The sequence below is a fragment of the Argentina silus genome (genome assembly GCF_951799395.1).
Source record: "Argentina silus genome assembly, chromosome: 1".
In the NCBI taxonomy this organism is placed as follows: domain Eukaryota; kingdom Metazoa; phylum Chordata; class Actinopteri; order Argentiniformes; family Argentinidae; genus Argentina; species Argentina silus.
This window is the reverse complement of record NC_139655.1, coordinates 686,868-708,208: the sequence shown is the minus strand read 5'-3', so window position 1 is coordinate 708,208 and position 21,341 is coordinate 686,868. Positions and strand designations below refer to the sequence as shown.

The window sequence follows — 21,341 nt, the reverse complement described above, 5'->3', positions numbered from 1 at the left end:
TCAGTGGATCTGTTTTGCCTGTAGGCAAATTGGTGAGGATCCACGGTGCGAGGGAGCAGGAGCGCCCCCTCCAAATTCAACGACCCGTAGTTTAATAGACTGGTAGCTCTACTGTAGTCTAGTGTTAATTACCCAATACTGAGCCTACTGTCATTGACCACTGATGTATGAATGTCAGACGTACATGAGTTATCAAAATACATTAACATTCTGCTGATTGATTTGGAATGAGCTGGGCTGCATACTTGATTAGTAGCAGTGGTTGATCAAAAAATCATAAAAAGGGTAGCAAAAGTGGCAATAGCCCCTTTACACCACATGAACTAGCTTAAATGTTGTCCAGCAAGCTAACAATGTTATTTTAATGGGCCAGTTGTCAATGTACATTACTAGAAGAACTAAATAAGCTAAATGTTACCATTAGCTAAAGTTATATTCCATGTTTGCTAGCCAGCTAGCTGCTCACATGGTAATACAGCATACATTAAAATATTCAAAATCAGTTGGTATGAGCCTTAACCCCCCAAAACTTAGCTTCATGGATTGCACTGCTGTAAACATATTATCAACGAAATACTGCTCACCTCCTTGTCCTCCAACTGGGAGGTGTGTTGAAGGAAGGCTTTCTAACCCTCCAACTGGGAGGTGTGTTGAAGGAAGGGTTTGTTAGAAATTATTTTTATAAAAACAGTTGCATTATAATGCTCAGTAGCAGACGAGTAAATAAAGCTATTCAGTTCTTTATTTAGGGTGATTAAATGTACTAATTGTATTTGATATTCCATATGCAAATCAATTGAATTAATATGTTTTTTAATCATCTGAAATTTACTAATGTGATGGCCTGTTGATAAATGAGAGATGAATCAAGCATTAGTTCCATGGTACATTGGATTAATACATGAAGAGGTTAGGGTCAGGTCATCAAGATGTTGCAACACACACATAACACAAGAATGATGTAATGGAAAAATACTAGGCTAGGAAAGGACAAATCAGAGTAGGTGTATGTTTTCTTCAGCAGGTCAACTCGTTCCCAAGAGGGAACGGACTGGCGATATCTCTACCTGGAACGGATCGAGTGTCAGGGGCTGGGACCAGGACCAGGACCAGGACCAGGACCAGGACCAGGACTAGGACCAGGACCAGGACCAGGACCGGCCTAAAACACCAACGAGAGGAGAGCCAAGTCTAAACCGCGGCTCCTCCCCAACCAAATAGCCAATCATAATCATTTTGTATTCTGTAAATACTTTGTTTGACTGTTTGAATGCATCCATTTTTGGAGGGTTGGTTACAGATTAACAGCTTGCTGACTGTGATTTTCATCGCCAAAAGTGGTCCTTGTACAAGCCTAGAATTCTGACATATAAATAAATAGCTAAAAGTAAGAAGCAGTTTGTCTTCTCCTTCAAAAAAATAACACGTTTTCCCACAAATTTGGTGACGTCTCGACGTGATTTGAAGAGAAGAAATTGGACCGAATTGAACCGACGGCGAAGTCCGGGAGACGGACGCTGACGGAGTTGTTTTCTTGTAACCCCTCAACACTCACAGAGGCGCGCCAAAAACAAAAGGTAAGCAGAAACCTGTTGTTATAAACCGAATTCTGCATAGTTAACTTTGAATAGTGTAGACTGTGAGTGTGGAGGTTGTAAGAGTAAACCAACTACCAAATTTATAAATCTATGTATACGTAATGAAACCGTTAATGAAAATGTAACAATCAAAGCAATATATGTCAGAATTCTATTGATAAATAGGTTCAAGTCCTTTCAGGTTAAAGTCCTGATAAATAGGTTCAAGTCCTTTCAGGTTAGAGTCCTGATAAATAGGTTCAAGTCCTTTCAGGTTCGAGTCCTGATAAATTCTATTGTTCTGGGGTAAAATCCTTTTCAGGTTAAAGTCCTGTAAATGTTGTTGTGTGTTAGAGTTAATCTTGTTATGAGTGGAGAGCGTATGGGACCAGGTTGTGTGAATAAATAAAGCATTGAAGCTGAGGGAGGTGAGAGCGTTTGGAGAGTAATTGTGTTTGAAGGTAAAAGAAAGTGAAGACTGATGAAAACATGTTGGTGTAAACTGTTATAGAAATTGTGCGAGAGTTTGCTCTACTGTTGTTGTGGTTGTTCAGTAAGTGGGAGGCCGGCCCCACCCTGAAAAGTTTTCTTTGTCTCGTTACTTCCTTAAAACAGAGCAACTAGTGTTTTGGCTTCATCTAGTGTTCAAGTTCAGCTTTATTGATTAGCTCCATTTAATGTTCATGTTTAGCAATTATTGATTAGCTCCAACTAGTGTTCATGTTCAGTAATTAATGATTAAGCTCCATTTAATGTTTATGTTCAGCAATTACTGATTAGCTCTATATAGTGTTCAAGTTTTGGAACTACTGCTTGACCCCATCTATACAGGCCGCTGATTGACACTAATTTGATTAAAATCAAAATTCATCCACACATGACCAGCATGGTGGAAAACTATGTGACAGAATGTGACACATGCAATGACCACGACCCAAAGATGGTCTACAAGTGTCCCATGGGAAAGTTCCCAGTACCAGACGCACCATTCAAGGACATCAGATATGGGTGCAGACAACAGAGTGAAAGGCTACAAATACTTACTAGTAATGGTGGATAGGTTCACTTAGTGGGAGGAAGCCACTCCCTGTAAAAAAGAGACAGCCAGCACTGAAGTAAAATGGCTAAGGAATGAACTCATTCCCAACCAGTATGCCACGACACCAGATTGACATGGCTAGATGCACTTCCCCTAGCACTGATGTCGATGAGGAACTCACCAAACAGCAAAACACATCTAATGCCCAATGAGTTGTTGACAGGTCGCTCAAATGCCAGGTCCTCCAAGACATGGAGGCCACCTGCCGTCCTTAGACATTTGGCAAATAAATTGCAATGACTACATGAATGCATTGACTAACTTGTCTCGAGTTTTGTCTAACCAGGTACGGCAGGTGGAGGCAGAGCCCGAGACCGCAACACCGAAGACTCCTGTGGTAAAGGTTTGGTTCACACCTTAAGGGGTGTGAAAGGAGGGTTTTGTTGAGAATTTTTTTGTTGAGAATTTTTTTATAAAAAACAGTTTATTTTTGGTTCACACCTTAAAAGGTGTGAAAGGAGGGGTTTTGTTAGAAATTATTTTTATAAAAACAGTTTATTATTGCTATAATAAAAATACATTACTGCAGTGTGCTAAATTTACTAATGTGGTGGCCTGTTGATAAATGAGCGATGGATCAAGCATTAGTCCCATAGTACGTTGGATTAATACATGGAGAGGTTGAGCCAGGTCATCAAGAAAGATGTTGCAACACACGCTTACACAAAGAGCTATAGTGGAAAAGTACCAGGCTAGGGAGGACAGGCTAGGGAGGACATACCAGAGTAGGTATCTTATCTCTTACAGGGTGCTGACTCCGCAGCTGGGATGAATGGTGTGACCAGTCCGTGAACAACAAGGGATGCCAAGTCTAAACCACGGTTCCTCAGGAAAACGCTGCCGTCAGGAAAACGCCTCCGCTGTCATGCAGCAAAAACAGAGAGGCTAAGACTGAGTTTCTTCCCCCATGCCATCAGAATTGTCAACGATGACCCCACCAGTGCCCCCCTCAAGTCACTCACACATGCACTGTCATTCTAACACATATGCACACACATAATCATCCATCTGCTATTTATATTGCTTACTGGCTATACTGTTCATATTGTTTATACTGTTTATACTGTCCATACTGTATATTTTTTAGTACTTCTATTTTTATTTTATTGTATTTTAAAACTTATTGTGTTGTTGCACTACTCTGTGGCACTGTCACTTTTGCATTTCACTGTGTACTTGTATGCACGTGACAAATAAAGAAATCTTGAATCTTGAATCTTGAATCTTCCTCCCCAACCAAATAGCATAATCATTTTGTATTCTGTAAATACTTTGTTTGACTGTTTGAATGCATCCATTTTTGGAGGGTTGGTTACAGATTAACAGCTTGCTGACTGTGATTTTCTTCACCAAAAGTGGTCCTTGTACAAGCCTAGAATTCTGACATATAAATAAATAGCTAAAAGTAAGAAGTAGTTTGTCTTCTCCTTCAAATAAAGAACACGTTTTCTCACATCGGTTATATTACCGATAACTTCTATCATTGCATCTGATTAGATTACCAGAATTGAAGTACTGTAATTTACATGTGCTCACCTCAACTTCATAGGAATGCAAGCAAAATAAAACTGTCATGTAGACCATCACATACAGTGCCTTCGGAAAGTATTCAAACCCCTTCACTTTTTCCACATTTTGTTGTGTTATAGACTCAATTTAAAATGTATTAAATTCAAAGAATTTGTCATCAATCCACACACAATACCCCAAAATGACAAAGGAAACAGGTTTTTAGAAATTTCAGTACATTTCTTAAAATTGAAATACAGAATGTACATAAGTATTTAGACCTTTTGCTATGAAACTCTTAAAATTAGCTAAAATCCAAAAATGTCATCAACAAATCACTAAATAAGTTGAATTGAGTCCATCTTAATGCAAGGATAATAGTTCATGTAATTTTGGAATAAATATCTTTGTTTTTGACTTACTTACTACTTTGACCAGGTTGCTACGGAAGTGTGCCAAGGATCCCCCAGCGATACTGCACGGCTAGTTAGCTTATTTAGCAGCTATCTCTGTTATCTGAAACATGCTGTAGGACAAATTACAACCAGCTGTCCGTACGTGGACGTGTTCTGGTACTGTGAAATAAAGACTGCAGACACTAACAGGCTAACTGTGACTGTCTGAACTTCTGATATGTGAAGTAAGCGACATTGGCAATGTCATTAGCTACAGTAGGGCATGGGCCGGACGGAGGAGCTGCTTTTACCAACCAACTAGCGTAGCATCCTTCCTACCAAGGTGCAGATGGAAACATCCACACGTGCTTTTGTGTGCACTTCAGTGATGAATATTAATTGCAGTTAATAATGTTAATAATGTTAGTAATGTCAGTCATGCTAATAATGTTAACTAGGCAGTTACACAAGACCGTTTAGCTTTTGATGCATCCACTGAAATAGACCGCTTCAAAATTCAATCACCATGGCAACGGGCCTATCAACACAGCAATCTAGGCGGTGAAATATCACAATAGGTACCTGTCAATAATAATAAATGATCTAAATGATCAATTACTTCACCGGGGAAGAAGTTGAACTCCACTACAGCTTCCATTGTGAGAAATATAGTTTGTCAAACAAAAGCTACTTTTAAAAAGTACATCAATTGATGAAATGTCATTATAGTATCTCAAACTGCTACATGGCCAAAAAAATAGTGAAATATGTTTTTTTAAAAAAGAAAAAAATTGAATTGAATTTAGTTTAACTACCACCAAACTACAACTAAACGTTGTTAATCTAATCGTTGAGCAACACTCTTCCCCAACACCGTAGGTTGGGAGACAGTGATTGGTCACGACCATGCAGTACGGTAGGGTTTCATATGTTGGGTAGTGAGGACCCCTGCTGGTGAACGTGTGAACTGCACTGTTATGGACCTGCGCCCTGAGGAGAGACAGGAGGCGAACAGCTGAGAGACTCACAGCGCGACGTCCTCCTTGGACACGGTGGGGGTTCTGCCCTGAGCCGGCTGAGGTGGTTCCCATTCTCTCGCCTGTTTCTGCCTCCTTGAAAGAACAGTGACATTTTAGCCTCGTCTTACAGCCTAACTATCATCTCGATATATGACCCAAAATGAACACATTTCTACGAATAAAGCAGTCAGTTTGACACCCACCTGATTCGTGGACTCGTTAACTCGAGGGCAGGTGAGCGTTTCTGGGGATTATTTCTGTCCGGTAAGACCGGCAGCTTCTGCCGTGGTGCGCCGGCTGCACTCATCCCTGTTAGATAGGCGATATCCCAATAACCAAATAGTTGCCTTTTTAATTGAACATGTAGTCGACAGCTGAACTCACATTCACTTTTGGTTCAAGACGCTGCACTTGACTTACCCGAACTAGAGTTTGTCAGAAGTAATCAACGGAGAGATCATGGAAAAGTCCACTTGCAAAAGTCAACAGTTGGCATTCAAACTTTCTTTGATTTGTCCAATGAATGTTTCCTTTGAAATCTCTTCTCTATAAATCGATTTGTCCTCGGATTAGATGTGAAACACAACATACCAACAATATACTGTTGCAAAGTGATTTGAGGGACAGTCTAAAAAGTTGGATAAACTTCCATTATTATTCTTTCGCTGCTTGTTGGTCAGGGAGCCAAAGAACGCTGTCGTCATAGCAACGCTTCCGGAAACCTGTAGTAAGTTCCAAACCTAGGGCCGCATCTAATTCTATATTAAAGTCTCCTTGTTTCTGTAACAGGTTCGTATATGAACAGGATCAATTTCGCCAAATCATCTTTTTATGTATTTTCTTTTTTCCACCTGGTATTTCTTTTGGGCTTCACGTGTGCGTGCGCGCGCAGTGCTCGTCAGAGTCCAGTAACATCTGAGAGGTAAACTGTTTCAGGTCCGCTCCGTCGAATATAAATGAACAAAAGTTGTAAAATGTGGTCTGTGATGGATCAAACTGTTGTATGTAGTTTATGTTACTATTGTATGTCGCTCTAATGAATATCCGATGTGTAATATCCATGTAAACAGTGAATCCGATCCTGAGGTAAACTGACGTTAGCAGGAGAACCGTTGCTGGTTTCATTCGTTGTCATTTCTTTGATCAGGGAGCAGCTGTGTGCTCGTGCCAGGCCACCACACCACTGACTGTCAGGATTTATGCTTTTTTGAAAACCAGATGTTTTTGGTGTCAATCTGTAAATATATATGAATATATATTCATTCATAATATTGAATATAAGCATTAAATATATATATTAATATATATTCATTCATAATCTGTTGGCTGTGGTGGATGACGTACACGAGCGCAGCCTCTTTCGCGCCGTTTGATGTGTGAGGCCAGTCTCGCTCGCGCGTCCATTCTAGCTTTGTAAATCTGCACTTTTATAAACTGTCGTCTCCAATTATGACGAGAATATGAATCCATGTCATCTAATATGTTGAAGAAGTGTTTATTTCTTGTTTTGTTGTTGTATTATGTATTGAATAGAGGGTCTCTTTGATTCATACGGGTCATATTGAATCATTGTATTCTAGGTAGAAGTTTGGAAAGGTCTGGTGTGACCATGTCACCTGTGAGGTTTTTTATCCAGGTCATTCACTTCACAAAACATGAAGACTTATGAACACGATGACTTATGATACACAGTCAATCATTTAGTTGAACTATCAGATAACAGATTAGAAGATGTTAAGAGTAGAAGAGTAGGATATGTGGAGCCAATATCTGTGAAATACTTCATTACAATCATGACAGTATTACATCATGACATATTGATCTGATGCACACAAACACTGGTTCACTAACAAACAAGCCCCTCACACAGCATGCAAGGCTACATGATGGAATACATGAAAGAAACACAGAAACACAACAGAAACACGTGTTTCAAGTCCACCACCACCTCAGTTCTAGTGAGAGAAACAACTTTGAACACCAACAGGATGTCCTGGGAACCGTTTCATCAACTCTTGTCTTTATTACTTTTCCAGTGTTCGTGCGTGTGCGTACTTGCGGGTGTGTTTATGTGTGTTTACGTGTTTGTGTGTGTGCGTGCGTGTGTTCGTACGTGTGTGTACTTGCGGGTGTGTTTATGTGTGTTTACGTGTTTGTGTGTTAGTATCAGTGGGTATGTTTATAGAGCTTTAGAATTAGATTGACACTGGTGAAATGAACAACAGATCAAGTCGATATCATGAAACTGGATCTGAGAACTCTTGGTTCAAAGAGACCAAACCTCTACTGAAGTGGTGTGATATTCATGTGTGGAGCTGGTCTTCATTTCAGTCAAATTAGTCTCTTCTGGTTGATTCCCTCCCAGATGGAAGTGGCTCTGAAGGAAACCAGTGTGCATGGAGGAGGAGCTGAGGAGGAGTTTATATTCCATTATAAACAACCTGTGTCTGTGTGTGTGTGTGTGTGTGTGTGTGTGTGTGTGTGTGTGTGTGTGTGTGTGTGTGTGTGTGTGTGTGTGTGTGTGTGTATGTGTGTGTGTATGTGTGTGGGTGTTATATTGTGCTTAAAATTCCCTTCCCTTACTTGCTCCTTCCAGTGCAATACAGCAATATTTTAGTGACAGTCAGAAAAGTAAACCATTTGAATAAAAGCTGAGTATTATGTTAAATATTCTGAAATTGTCCAACCTGACAGAGAGAGTATGATTTATCATCTCACTAAACAGAAACATTCACAAGGCATGTTCTTCCTTTTCATTTGTATTTGACATTTTCATGACAGAACAGAAATGGATTCATATCAATTCAGTTAAAAACATTACTGTCCCAGAAGATAAATTCCTTGTGCAGCCAGGAGTTACAACAAATAACAAAATCACATTCTGTACACGTATGCATTGTCCCACGGTCACCATGACAACACGATACAGTCGTCTTTCCATCCATGTATAAGAGCCCCCTGTTGGTGGTTTGAGAGTATGACAACTGTTTGGTCTTCCTGAGGAATTAGTGTTCTCTGCTGCCCTCTAGTGGACAGAGGTGAGAACTACAGCACTACTGGGTTTCAGTAACTCTTCTGCTTCGACAAAAAACAGAACATGCACTCCACTTATAAGAATCACAAGATCTGGACCATTTTGATGGTGATGACTGAAAGTTAAGTATATTATAAATATTGGTTCCTACCCCACAATAATTCATCACTACAAGCAGTTGATTATCCAGAATATCCACTTCACCGCTGTGCTGCATCTCTCCTGGTCAGGAGAATCCTGGTAACTATCGACACCCATGGACTCTGATGATGGACGGTTATCTCTAGTTAATCACTAACATCAGATGAGTCCTGTATATTTAACATCAATATATGACTCATCAATCATTTGGGAAACTGAAGAAAGTTGAAAGTTTCAACATGAACCATGATTACAGACATCATAGACTTCTGAGATTACCACAGCACTGGAGCGCTGTCTCACTGTGCTCAGGTGGGTGGAGTAGCGGTAACAGGTGAGATTACCACAGCACTGGAGCGCTGTCTCACTGTGCTCAGGTGGGTGGAGTAGCGGTAACAGGTGAGATTACCACAGCACTGGAGCGCTGTCTCACTGTGCTCAGGTGGGTGGAGTAGCGGTAACAGGTGAGATTACCACAGCACTGGAGCGCTGTCTCACTGTGCTCAGGTGGGTGGAGTAGCAGTAACAGGTGAGATTACCACAGCACTGGAGCGCTGTCTCACTGTGCTCAGGTGGGTGGAGTAGCGGTAACAGGTGAGATTACCACAGCACTGGAGCGCTGTCTCACTGTGCTCAGGTGGGTGGAGTAGCGGTAACAGGTGAGATTACCACAGCACTGGAGCGCTGTCTCACCTTTGCTCAGGTGGGTGGAGTAGCGGTAAGCAGGTCAAGTACCCTCAGGTGTACCCCCTAGCGCCCCGGCCAGCGCCTGCGTTTGCTCTAAGGCTGGTTTTTACACCGTTAAACTAGGTCCCTAAGATCTATCAGTTGTTGTATCAGTATCTCTATCTCTCCATTCTTCTCCTCCATCTGTCTGTCCTTCTCCTCCTTCTGTCTCTGTATCTCTCTGTTCTTATCCTCCATCTGTCTCTCTATCTGTCTGTCCTTCTCCTCCATCTGTCTGCTGAACTCCCTCTGCATCTTGGTCTTTGAGATCATGATGTTCCTCTGTAACTCAGGTAGGACGACCTTGATCAGGTTTCTCTCTGCTTCAACTCTGGCATCTCCTTCATAGTTCTCCCTGATCTCCTCAATCTCCTGTCTGTGTCTCTCCTCCCTCTCCCTCCTCTCATTCTCTCTCTTCTCTCTAAATCTCTCCAGCTTTCTCTCCATCTCCTCCCTTCGACCAGACTCACTTTTTAGCTCCCTCTCCAGCTCTCTTTTCTTCTCCTCATCCTTCTCTTCTCTCACCTGTCTCTCCAGTTCAGTTGTTCTATCACTGAGTGTTCTGATCTCTCCCTCGTGATCCTGGATTACTCCCTCTATCTTCTTCAGAGAGTCCTGCAGTTCCTTCTCAAGCCTCTCCTTCACCTCTCTCTCCTCTCTCTGTTTCCTCTCCTCTCTCTCCTTCTGTATCACTCCCTCCATCTCTCTGACCTGGGCCTCTGCCTCCTGGTAGGTCTGACTGCTGTAGAAGCTCTCTCTGTTTCCTGCCACCATCTCCTCTACCTGGTGTAGCAGCTCTGGGACCTGAGTGCCATGGGCCCTGTCCTTAATGTTGAGGACATGGTACCTGTTCCCACATTTCTCGACAAGCTTCTGGAGGTCCTGACTCCCTGCTTGGAGAAACTCCTCTCTGCTCTGCTCTTTCAGACTGTCAGCATGGGTGAATAGAATGACAGTGTGTCCCCAACAACCCTCCCCAAACATCTCCTCCATTCTCTCCAGCGCCCCTCTCTCCTCCCCCTTAGAAGGCTCCACTGGGAGGACGAGGAGGAAGGCATGGGGTCCCGGGGCAGACAGACGGACACAGAGACCCACATCCTGTCTCATCTCCTCCAGAGAGAGTCCAGGGCTGAACCAGTCTGGAGTGTCCACCAGCACCAGCCGTCTCCCACACACGTCCCCCTCTCTCCTCTTACTCCTCTGGGTCACTGCAGAGGGGCTAGCCTGGGCCCCAAACTCCTCTCTGCCCAGGATGGTGTTTCCTGCTGCACTCCTCCCAGCCCCAGTCCTCCCCAGCAGCACCAGTCTCAGCTCAGACACACTGGGAGACACTGGGGAGTCTGGACCGCTGCTCTCTCCTCCCACTGCAACACAACACAGGACAATGGTCACAACACATGCTGGAAATATACATGATATATTTAATAATCAGGGGATATATTAAACACACTGACAAGAATATGAATAATAAATTGAGGGTATTGAAGGAATTGATCGTTTCGAGTGTGTTCTGAAAATCACAGTGTGGAATGTCAGGATCAGTAATGTTTTAGAGAGCAGCAACTACTTACTATGAGGAGGATTCATCTCCATGCTGTGTCTCCTCCTCAGTGGCAGTGTGGGGTCTGTATCTGAGGTCTCGATGGAGAATTCTGATAATGTAGTAAAACAAGTAGTGAAATAAAGAGTAGAACAAGTGAGGATCAAGATGATGAGCTGTATGTAGCTGTTTCACACATCTCTGGCTGTGGTGATAACTCACTAGTTGGAGGCAGCTCCTTGCTGCGTCTCCTCCTGATGGGGAGTCTGAGGCCTGTTTCTGAGGTCTCTCCTCTCTCTACAACAACAACAACAACAACCATTTCATTGTAGAATGTTTAGAACCTTAAGGAACATTTGGAATTAGTTCTGTGTTCTGAGAGGAAAGAAACATAGAATTTGAAGCCTCTTGAAATCATGGAGGTTTCTCCATCACACTCACCAGTCATCTGGGCGGAGACCTCACTCTTCAGTCTCTCTACTTCAGTCTTCAGATCACATATCTGTTGTGCTGAAATTATAGAGGAAAACTGGGACATGAATTCTGTTAACAGTGGGCAGGAAAGCAACAACACTCATATCCACAAACATGGTACTGTTATTGTGTATTCACATCTCACCAAGTTGTGTATTTTCAGTGTTTACATCCTCCACTTGTCTGTCTCTGTCTTTCAACTGCTTGTCCTTCTCTTCTAGTTGTTTTCCCCTCTCTCCGAGTTCCTGCCTTTTCTCCTTTAGTTCACTGTTTTTTTCTGTTAGTAGTTTGTCTCTCTCTGCTAGCTGTTTGTCTTTCTCCTCCAGTTGTCTCTTACTCTCCTCCACCTCATTGGCAGTGTTCTCCAGTAGTCTCTCTTTCTCTCTCGCCTGCAGGGTCATATCAGCCAGCTGTGTGTCTCTCTGCTGAAGGTGTTTGATGTTCTCATTCAGTTGTGTTGTGGTTTTTTCCAGTCTGCTCTCTGTGTCCTTAAGTTGTCTGTTCATCTCCTCCAGAGTCTTATCCTCTATCAGTCTCTCCCTCTCCTTTAGAAGTTTGTTGTCCGTCTCTGAAGGGGATTTGAACACATGATTTATTGACTGTTGTATTAGCAGGAAGAACATATAGATTCACTCATGTTTAGATTTTTATCATTCAATCAAAAATGTAAAAAACACATTGATAATTTCTCTCATCTACACTTCTCTGGCAATCAACAGCCATCTGAGTTGAATAAACCATGAAGTGATTTCACTGATTCAGTTGATGCATTCATTCATTCTGTCTCAATCGTCTCTCCTGAAACCATCTATTCTATAATTCTCCTCCAGACTGTCTCACACTTACCAAGCAGAGCAGCTGATTTCTCTCTCTTCAGCTTGTTCTCCACACTCTCGTCCCTTAACCACTTTGCAGCGTGACCTGGATCCATGTTAGGAGAAACTGAGAGGTGAGTTCTGTGTAACAGACTACAGCACATCAACACAAGGCAACACACACTAATCAAATACCTCCAGTTACTCAATCTCCTCAAGGAATCTTGCCAACAATTGTCTCAGGCTAAATTAAATGCAATAGGAGGAGAGGGAGGGATGGAGGGAGAGAAAGAGGGTAGATGGAGGGAGGGATGGTAGAGTGAGGGAGGGGGAGGGTGGGTGAGTAGAGGGAGAGAGGGGTGGGTGGGTGGGTTTTGGGAGGGAGGGAGGGAAGGAGGGTAGAGGGAGGGAGGGAGGGTAGAGGGATGGTAGAGAGAGGGAGGTAGGGAGGGAGGGATGGCAGAGGGATGGAGGGAGGGTATAGGGAGGGAGGGAAGGATGGAGGGAGGGAGGGAGAGAGAGAGGGAGGGAGGGGGAGGGTGGGTGAGTGGGTAGAGAGAGGGAGGGAAGGAGGGAGGAAGGGTAGAGGTCAGGAGAGAGAGGGAGAGTGGGAGGGTGGGTGATTAGAGGGAGGGAGGGAGGTTAAGTAGAGGGAGGGAGGGTGGGTAAAGGGAGGGTAGAGGGAGGGAGGGAAGGAGACAGGGTAGAGGGATGGATAGATGGAGGGAGGGAGGGTGGGTAAAGGGAGGGTAGAGGGAGGGAGGGAGGGGAAGGGAGGGTGGGTTACTAGAGGGAGGAAGAGGGAGGGTGGGTGAGGAGAGGGAGGGAGGGATGGAGGGAGAGAGGGTGAGTAGAAGGATGGATAGATGGAAGGAGGGAGGGATGGAGGGACGGAGAGTGGGTTGTTCGGTAGAGGTTGGGAGGGAGGGTGAGAAGAGGGAGGATGGGTGGGTAGACGGAGGGGGGGTGGGTAGAGGTTGGGAGGGAGGGTGAGTAGAGGGAGGGAGGGAGGGAGGGTATAGGGAGGGAGGGAGGGAGGGTAGACGTCAGGAGGGAGAGAGAGAGGGAGGGAGGGGTGAGTGGGTAGAGAGAGAGGGAGGGAGGGAGGGTGGAGGGATGGAGGGTAGAGGGAGGGAGGGAAGGAGACAGGGTAGAGGGAGGAAGAGGGAGGGTAGATGGAGGGAGGGATGGTAGAGGGATAGATGGAGGGAGGTAGGGAGGGAAGGTAGAGTGAGGGAGAGGGAGGGAGGGTGAGTAGAGGGAGGGAGGGAGGGGTGGGTGGGTTTTGGGAGGGAAGGAAGGATGGAGGGAGGGGATACGGAGGGAGGGAGGGAGGGAGAGAGGGTAGAGGGATGGATAGATGGAGGGAGGGAAGTAGGGAGGGTAGAAGGATGGATAGATGGACAGAAGGAGGGAGGGTGGGGGGAGGTATGGAGGGAGGGAAGGAGGGCGGGTAGAGGTATGGAGGGAGGGTATAGGGAGGGAGGGAAGGATGGAGGGAGGGAGGGAGAGAGGGAGGGAGGGTGGTACGGAGGGAGGGAGGGAGAGAGGGTAGAGGGATGGATAGATGGAGGGAGGGAAGTATGGAGGGGGGTAGGGAAAGAGGGAGGGAGGGTAGAAGGATGGATAGATGGAAGGAAGGAGGGAGGGTGGGGGGGAGGTATGGAGGGAGGGAAGGAGGGCGGGTAGAGGGATGGAGGGAGGGAGGGAAGGAGTGAGGGAGGGATGGAGGGATGTTACGGGGTGAGAGGTAGTGTGGTGGACCCAAAAGCGGAGAGATACTCAGACCACAGCGTGAAGTGTATGAGAACGGATATCTTTAATCGTAACGGGTAGGGACAACGGGAACAAACAAACACTGGGTCAAAACGATAAAACAAAGGCGGAGAAACCAGCTCCGTAACAAAAGTACTCACTTAGAAAGTGGAATAATATAATCATAGGGACAGGCGATAATAGCTGGGCTACAAACAGACAAACGGGGAGGACACGGAGAGAATCTCGGACGGGGACATGAGGGAACAGACAGGCTAAATAGCACCGGGGACAGAACACACAGGTGAAGCGGATGAGGGTGATCCCGGCAGATTGGGGGGCCCTGACCCGTGTGGCCGGAGGGGGGTGCCAGAGTCACCAGACAGAACCCTCAGGCGTGACAGAGGGAGGGTAGAGGGAGGGAGGAAGGGATGAAAGGAGAGATGGTAGAGGGGTAGAGGGGTAGAGGGAGTGCAGAGGGAGGGAGTGAGGGAGGATAAAGGGAGGGTAGAAGGATGGATAGATGGAGGGAGGGAAGGAGGGTAGAGGGAGGGAGGGAGGGTAGAAGGATGGATAGATGGAGGGAGGGAGGGAGGGAGTGTAGAGGGGGAGGGAGGGAAGGAGGTAGGTATGGAGGGAGGGAGGATAAAGGGAGGGTAGAGGGAGGGAGGGAGGGGGAGGGTGGCTGGGTAGAGGGAGGGAGTGAGGGAGAGTAGAGGTCGGGGGGAGAGAGGGAGGGAGGGGGAGAGTGGGTGACTAGAATGAGGGAGGGAGAGAGGGAGGAATGGAATGAAACATGGCTGGTTGTTTGTGTTCATTATTACTTTCTGTTACTTTCAGGGAGGGGAGAGGGAGGGAAGGAGGGGGAGGGTGGGTGAGGAAAGGGAGGGAGGGTGGGTGGGTTTTGGGAGCAAGGGAGAGTGAGAGAGAGAGGTCGGGAGGGAGGGTAGAGGGAGAGAGGGAGGGAGGGAGGGTAGATGGAGGGAGGGGGAGGGTGGGTGAGTAGAGGGAGGGAGGGAGGCTGGGTGGGTGGGTTTTGGGAGCGAGGGAGGGAAGGAGGGTCGAGGGAGGGATGGTAGAGGGAGGAAAAAGGAAAGGGTAGACGGAGGGAGGGAGTGAGGGTAGAGGGAGAGAGGGAAGGGGAGGGTGGGTGACTAGAGGGAGGAAGGGGGAGAGTAGGTGAGGAAAGGGAGGGAGGGACAGAGGGAGAGAGGGAGGGTAGATGGAGGCAGGGATGGTAGAGGGATGGAGGGAGGGAGTGTAGAGGGAGGGAGGGAGAGTGGAGGGAGAGACGGGGGGTAGATGGAGGGAGGGAAGGTAGAGTGAGGGAGGGAGGGAGAGACGGAGGGTAGATGTACGGAGAGTAGAGGGAGGGAGGGAGGGAGGGAGTGAGGGAAGGTAGAGGGACGGAGAGTAGAGGGAGGGAGGTAGAGGGAGGGTGGGTAGATGAAGGGAGGGAGAGAGGGAGGGTGGGTAGATGAAGGGAGGGAAAGAGGGAGGGAGGGTAGAGGTAGGGAGCGATGGAGGGAGGGAGGGAGGGAGTGGAGAGGGAGGGAGGGAGGGATGGAAAGAGGGAGGGAGGGGAGAGGGATGGATAGAGGGAGGGAGGGGAGAGGGAGGGAGGGATGGAAAGAGGGAGGGAGGGGAGAGGGATGGATAGAGGGTAGAGGGAGGGAGGGAGGGAGAGTGGGAGGGAAGGTAGAGGGAGGGACGAGGGAGGGTAGAGGGAGGGAGGGAGGGTAGAGGGATGGTAGAGGGCGGGAGGAAGGGTAGAGGGAGGGAGGGAGGGAGGGAAACAGGGAGGGTGGGAGGGAGGATAGAGAGAGGGAGGGGGAGGGAGGGTGGGTGAGTAGAGGGAGGGAGGGAGGGAGGGTGGGTGAGTAGAGGGAGGGTGGGTGGGTGGGTTTTGGGAGCGCGGGAGAGAGAGAGAGAGGCTGGAGGGAGGGAGGGAGGGAGAGAGGAAGGAAGGAAGCGAGGGTAGAGGGAGGGAGGGAGTGAGGGTAGAGGGAGAGAGAGAAGGGGAGGGTGGGTGACTAGAGGGAGGAAGGGGGAGAGTAGGTGAGGAAAGGGAGGGAGGGACGGAGGGAGAGAGGGAGGGTAGAGGGAGTGAGGGAGGGAGGGGGGAAGGAGGAAGGAAGGGAAGGAGGGAGGGAGGGTAGAGGGAGGGGGAGGGTGGGTGAGTGGGTTGAGAGAGGGAGGGAAGGAGGGAGGGAGAGAGGGTGGGTGACTAGAGGGAGGAAGAGGGAGGGTGGGTGAGGAGAGGGAGGGTAGATGGAGAGAGGGATGGAGGGAGGGAGGGAGGGAAGGTAGAGTGAGGGAGGGAGGGAGTGATGGAAGGTAGAGGGGAGGAGAGTAGAGAGAGGGAGGTAGAGTGAGGGAGGGAGGGAGGGAGGGAAGGTAGAGGGAGGGAGAGTAGAGAGAGGGAGGTAGAGTGAGGGAGGGAGGGAGGTTGAGTAGAGGGAGGGAGGGAGGGAGGGTAGAGGTCAGGAGGGAGAGAGGGAGGGAGGGAGAGAGTGGGAGGGTGGGTGACTAGAGGGAGGAAGAGGGAGGGTGGGTGAGGAGAGGGAGGGTAGATGGAGGGAGGGATGGAAGGAGGGAGGGAGGGAAGGTAGAGGGACGGAGAGTAGAGGGAGGGAGGTAGAGGGAGGGTGGGTAGATGAAGAGAGGGAGAGAGGGAGGGAGGGTAGAGGTAGGGAGCGATGGAGGGAGGAAGGGAGGAGGGAGGGTGGATTGAGGGAGGGAGGCAGGGTGAGTAAAGGGATGGATAGATGGAGGGATGGAGGGAGGGATGGTGAATGGGAGGGCAAAGGGAGGGTAGAGGGAGGAAAGGATGGAGGGAGGGAGGGAGGGGAGAGGGAGGGAGGGATGGAAAGAGGGAGGGAGGGGAGAGGGATGGATAGAGGGTAGAGGGAGAGAGGGAGGGAGAGTGGGAGGGAAGGTAGAGGGAGGGACGAGGGAGGGTAGAGGGAGGGTGGGAGGGAGGGAGGGAGGGTGGGAGGGAGGGTAGAGGGATGGTAGAGGGAGGGAGGGAGGGTAGAGGGAAGGAGGGAGACAGGGAAGGAGGGAGGGAGGGAGGGTTCAAAGTCTAGTAGCAGATCTACATTCTTCAGTCAGAGGGAGAGAGGGAGGGAGGGAGGGAAGGAGGAGGGGGGGTGGGTGAGTAGAGGGAGGAGGGAGGGTGGAGGGAGGGAGGGGGGGTGGGTGAGTAGAGGGAGGAGGGAGGGTGGGAGGGAGGGAGGGAGGGATGGTAGAGGGAGGGAGGGAGAGTGAGGGAACGAGGGAGGGAAGAGGGATGGAGGGAGGGTAGAGGGATGGTAGAGGGAGGGAGGGAGGAACGGAGGGAGGGAGGGAGGGAGGGTTCAAAGTCAAGTAGCAGATCTACATTCTTCAGTCTTTTCTAAAGCAGATTTGTTGGACGTCAATTTCTTAAAGTTTTGTATCTTTTAGTGGAACAAATACAAGTCATCACTCACTTTTAAGATCTTCAGCTGAAAAGAAGAAGAGAGAAGGAGAAAAGGTCAGTAATTGTCACTTCATAAACCACATCAATAAATCAGATTGGACCAATGATCAATAGTCAAGAGGATCATGCTGGAAGACTCCAAAGGAAATGGAATGAAACATGGCTGGTTGTTAGTGTTCATTATTACTGTCTGTTACTTTCAGGGAGGGGAGAGGGAGGGAGGGGGAAGGGTGGGTAGAGGGAGGGAGGGTAGAGGGAGGGAGGGAGTGAGGGAGGGAGGATAAAGGGAGGATAGAGGGAGGGAGGGAGGGAGGGAGGGATGGTGGGCGGGAGAGAGGGTAGAAGGAGGGAGGGATGGAGGGTGGGAAGGAGGGAGGGTGGGTGAGGAGAGGGAGGGAGGGAGGGAGGGTGGGTTTTGGGAGTGAGAGAGAGAGAGGGAGGGAGGCTAGAGGGAGGGAGAGAGAGTGGGAGGAAGGGGGGGTAGAGGGAGGATAGAGGGATGGAGGATAGATGGAGGGAGGGAGGACAGAGGGTGGGTAGAGGGAGGGAGGGAGGGATGGAGGGAGGGTAGAGGGAGGGAGGGAAGGAGGAGGGAGAGTGGGGGGAAAGAGGGTAAAGGGAATTAAGAGGGAGGGAGGGATGGAGGGGGAGTGGGAGGGAGAGTGGAAGGGAGGGAGGGTAAAAAGAGGGAGGGAGGGAGGGAGGTATGGAGGGAGGGAAGATAAAGGGAGGGTAGAGTGAGGGAGGGTAAAGGGAGGGTAGAAGGATGGATAGATGGAGAGGGAGAGAGGGAGAGAGGGGAGAGGGAGGGAGTGGGGGAGGGTAGAGGGAGGGAAGGAGGGCAAAGGGAGGGTAGAAGGATGGAGGGAGGGTGGGAGGGGGAGGATGGGTGAGTAAAGGAAGGAGGGAGGGTGAATAGAGGGAGGGAGGGAGGGAGGGAGGAGGATGGGTGGATTGAGGGACGGAGAGAGGGTAGAGGGATGGAGGGAGGGAGTTAAGGTAGAGGGAGAGAGGGATGGAAAGAGGGAGGGAGGGAGGGTTGGAGGGAAGGAGGATAGATGGAGGGAGGGAGGGAGGGTATAGGGTGGGAAGGAAGGAGGAGGGAGGGAGGGAGAGGGAGGGAGCGAGGGTGGTATGAAGGGAGGGTAGAGGGAGGGAGGGAGGATTGGAGGGAAGGAGGATAGATGGAGGGAGGGAGGGAGGGAGAGGGAGGGAGCGAGGGTGGTATGAAGGGAGGGTAGAGGGAGGGAGGGAGGGAGGGTTCAAAGTCTAGTAGCAGATCTACATTCTTCAGTCTTTTCGAAAGCAGATTTGTTGGACATCAATTTCTTAAAGAGTTTTGTATCTTTTAGTGGAACAAATACAAGTCATCACTCACCTTTAAGAGCTTCAGATGAAAAGAAGAAGAGAGAAGGAGAAAAGGTCAGTAATTGTCACTTCATAAACCACATCAATAAATCAGATTGGACCAATGATCAATAGTCAAGAGGATCATGCTGGAAGACTCCAAAGTAAATGGAATGAAACATGGCTGGTTGTTAGTGTTCATTATTACTGTCTGTTACTTTCAGGGAGGGGAGAGGGAGGGAGGGAGGGAGGGAGGGAGGGTAGAGGGATGGAGGGAGGGAGGGAGGGAGAGTAGAGGGAGGGAGGGAGGGTAGAGGGAGGGAGGGAGTGAGGGAGGGAGGATAACGGGAGGATAGATGGAGGGAGGGAGGGAGGGTATAGGGAGGGAAGGAAGGAGGAGGGAGGGAGGGGGGGTGGGTGAGTAGAGGGAGGAGGGAGGGGGGGAGGGAGGAAGGGAGGGATGGTAGAGGGAGGGAGGGAGGGACGGAGGGAGAGAGGGATGGAGGGAGGGATGGTAGAGGGAGGGAGGGTGGTATGGAGGGAGGGTAGAGGGAGGGAGGGAGGAAGGGTGGAAGGGTTCAAAGTCAAGTAGCAGATCTACATTCTTCAGTCTTTTCTAAAGCAGATTTGTTGGACGTCAATTTCTTAAAGAGTTTTGTATCTTTTAGTGGAACAAATACAAGTCATCACTCACCTCTAGCAGCTCCTGATGAAAAGAAGAAGAGAGAAGGAGAAAAGGTCAGTAATTGTCACTTCATAAACCACATCAATAAATCAGATTGGACCAATGATCAATAGTCAAGAGGATCATGCTGGAAGACTCCAAAGGAAATGGAATGAAACATGGCTGGTTGTTAGTGTTCATTATTACTGTCTGTTACTTTCAGGGAGGGGAGGGAGGGAGGGAGGGAGGGAGAGTAGAGGGAGGGTAGAGGGAGGGAGGGAGGATAAAGGGAGGATAGAGGGAGGGAGGGAGGAAGGGAGGGTAGAGGGAGGGTAGAGGGAGGGAGGGAGGATAAAAGGAGGATAGAGGGAGGAAGGGAGGGAGGGTAGAGGGAGGGAGGGTAGAGGGAGAGAGGGCGTGAGGGAGGGAGGATAGAGGGAGGGAGGGAGGGAGGGAGGGTAGAGGGAGGGAGGGAGTGAGGGAGGGAGGGAGTGAGGGAGGGAGGATAAAGGGAGGATAGAGGGAGGGAGGGAGTGAGGGAGGGAGGGTAGAGGGAGGGAGGGAGGATAAAGGGAGGATAGAGGGAGGGAGGGAGGATAAAGGGAGGATAGAGGGAGGGAGGGATGGTGGGTGGGAGAGAGGGTAGAGGGAGGGAGGGATGGGTTTTGGGAGTGAGGGAGAGAGCGAGAGAGAGAGGGAGGGAGGCTAGAGGGAGGGAGAGAGAGAGTGGGAGGAAGGGGGTAGAGGGAGGATAGAGGGATGGAGGATAGATGGAGGGAGGGAGGGAGGACGGAGGGTGGGTAGAGGGAGGGAAGGAGGGTAGGAGGGCAAAGGGAGGGTAGAGGGAGGGTGGGAGGGGGAGGGTGGGTGAGTAGAGGGAGGGAGAGAGAGTGGGAGGGAGAGTGGAAGGGAGGGAGGGTAAAAAGAGGGAGGGAGGGAGGATAAAGAATGGATAGATGGATAGATGGAGAGGAAGGGTGAGAGGGGAGAGGGAGGGAGTGGGGGAGGGTAGAGGGAGGGAAGGAGGGTAGGAGGGCAAAGGGAGGGTAGAGGGATAGAGGGAGGGTGGGAGATTAAAGTAAGGAGGGAGGGTGAGTAGAGGGAGGGAGGGAGGGAGGGAGGGAGGGAGGGAGGGAGGAGGATGGGTGGATTGAGGGAGGGAGAGAGGGTAGAGGGATGGAGGGAGGGAGTTAAGGTAGAGGGAGGGAGGGATGGAAAGAGGGAGGGTGGGAGGGAGGGAGGATAGATGGAGGGAGGGAGGGAGGGTAGAGGGAGGGGGGGTGGGTGACTAGAGGGAGGAGGGAGGGTGGGAGGGAGGGATGGTAGAGGGAGGGAGGGAGGGTAGAGGGAGGGGGGGTGGGTGACTAGAGGGAGGAGGGAGGGTGGGAGGGAGGGATGGTAGAGGGAGGGAGGGATGGTAGAGGGAGGGAGGGAGGGAGGGAGGGGGGGAGGGAGAGATGGTAGAGAGAGGGAGGGAGGGAAGGTAGAGGGAGGGAGGGAGGGAGGGAAGGTAGAGGGACCGAGGGAGGGACGGAAGGTAGAGGGAGGGTGGGAGGGAAGGTAGAGGGAGGGAGGGAGGGAGGGAATGTGCATCAAACCAGCTGTGAGTCAGAATAGCTCTCCCTGGCTCTGCCCTCCATGTGAACCTCCTGTTCAACAGTGTTGTACACAGAAAGACACTGCTGGTCATTGTTCATGTTCATGTGTTTAGAATCATGTCCTGTAGCTGTACAACACTGACCTCTGTCCCATAAACCCACAGCAGCCTCCTCCTTCTTCTCCT

General features: G+C 49.2%; 2 protein-coding genes and 1 long non-coding RNA gene across 3 annotated transcripts in view; 1 reads left to right on the top strand and 2 right to left on the bottom strand.

Annotated features, from left to right (window-relative positions):
* Nucleotides 1–18,998, bottom strand: part of LOC310806385 (uncharacterized protein) — a 62,604-nt gene extending 43,606 nt beyond the window's left edge. Inside the window, exons 1-2 of the mRNA XM_083672462.1 lie at nucleotides 18,926–18,998; nucleotides 12,355–12,435 (exon numbers count right to left, since the gene is read on the bottom strand). The gene's annotated coding sequence lies outside the window, so the exon portion shown is untranslated. The remainder of the gene's footprint in view (nucleotides 1–12,354; nucleotides 12,436–18,925) is intronic.
* On the top strand, nucleotides 1,030–3,892 carry LOC310817878. The gene is made up of 2 exons (XR_014554701.1): nucleotides 1,030–1,577; nucleotides 2,963–3,892. It is a non-coding gene; the product is annotated as an uncharacterized lncRNA (long non-coding RNA).
* LOC310810966 (GTPase IMAP family member 4-like) lies at nucleotides 9,576–11,135 on the bottom strand (the record flags this gene model as incomplete). Its single annotated transcript, XM_083678912.1, has 2 exons — nucleotides 11,072–11,135; nucleotides 9,576–10,864 (listed from the first exon to the last, which is right to left on the bottom strand). The coding sequence occupies exons 1-2, from the start codon at nucleotides 11,091–11,093 to the stop codon at nucleotides 9,576–9,578; spliced, it is 1,311 nt and encodes a 436-aa protein (XP_083535038.1). The 5' UTR covers nucleotides 11,094–11,135.
* Nucleotides 18,999–21,341: the final 2,343 nt, after the last annotated feature.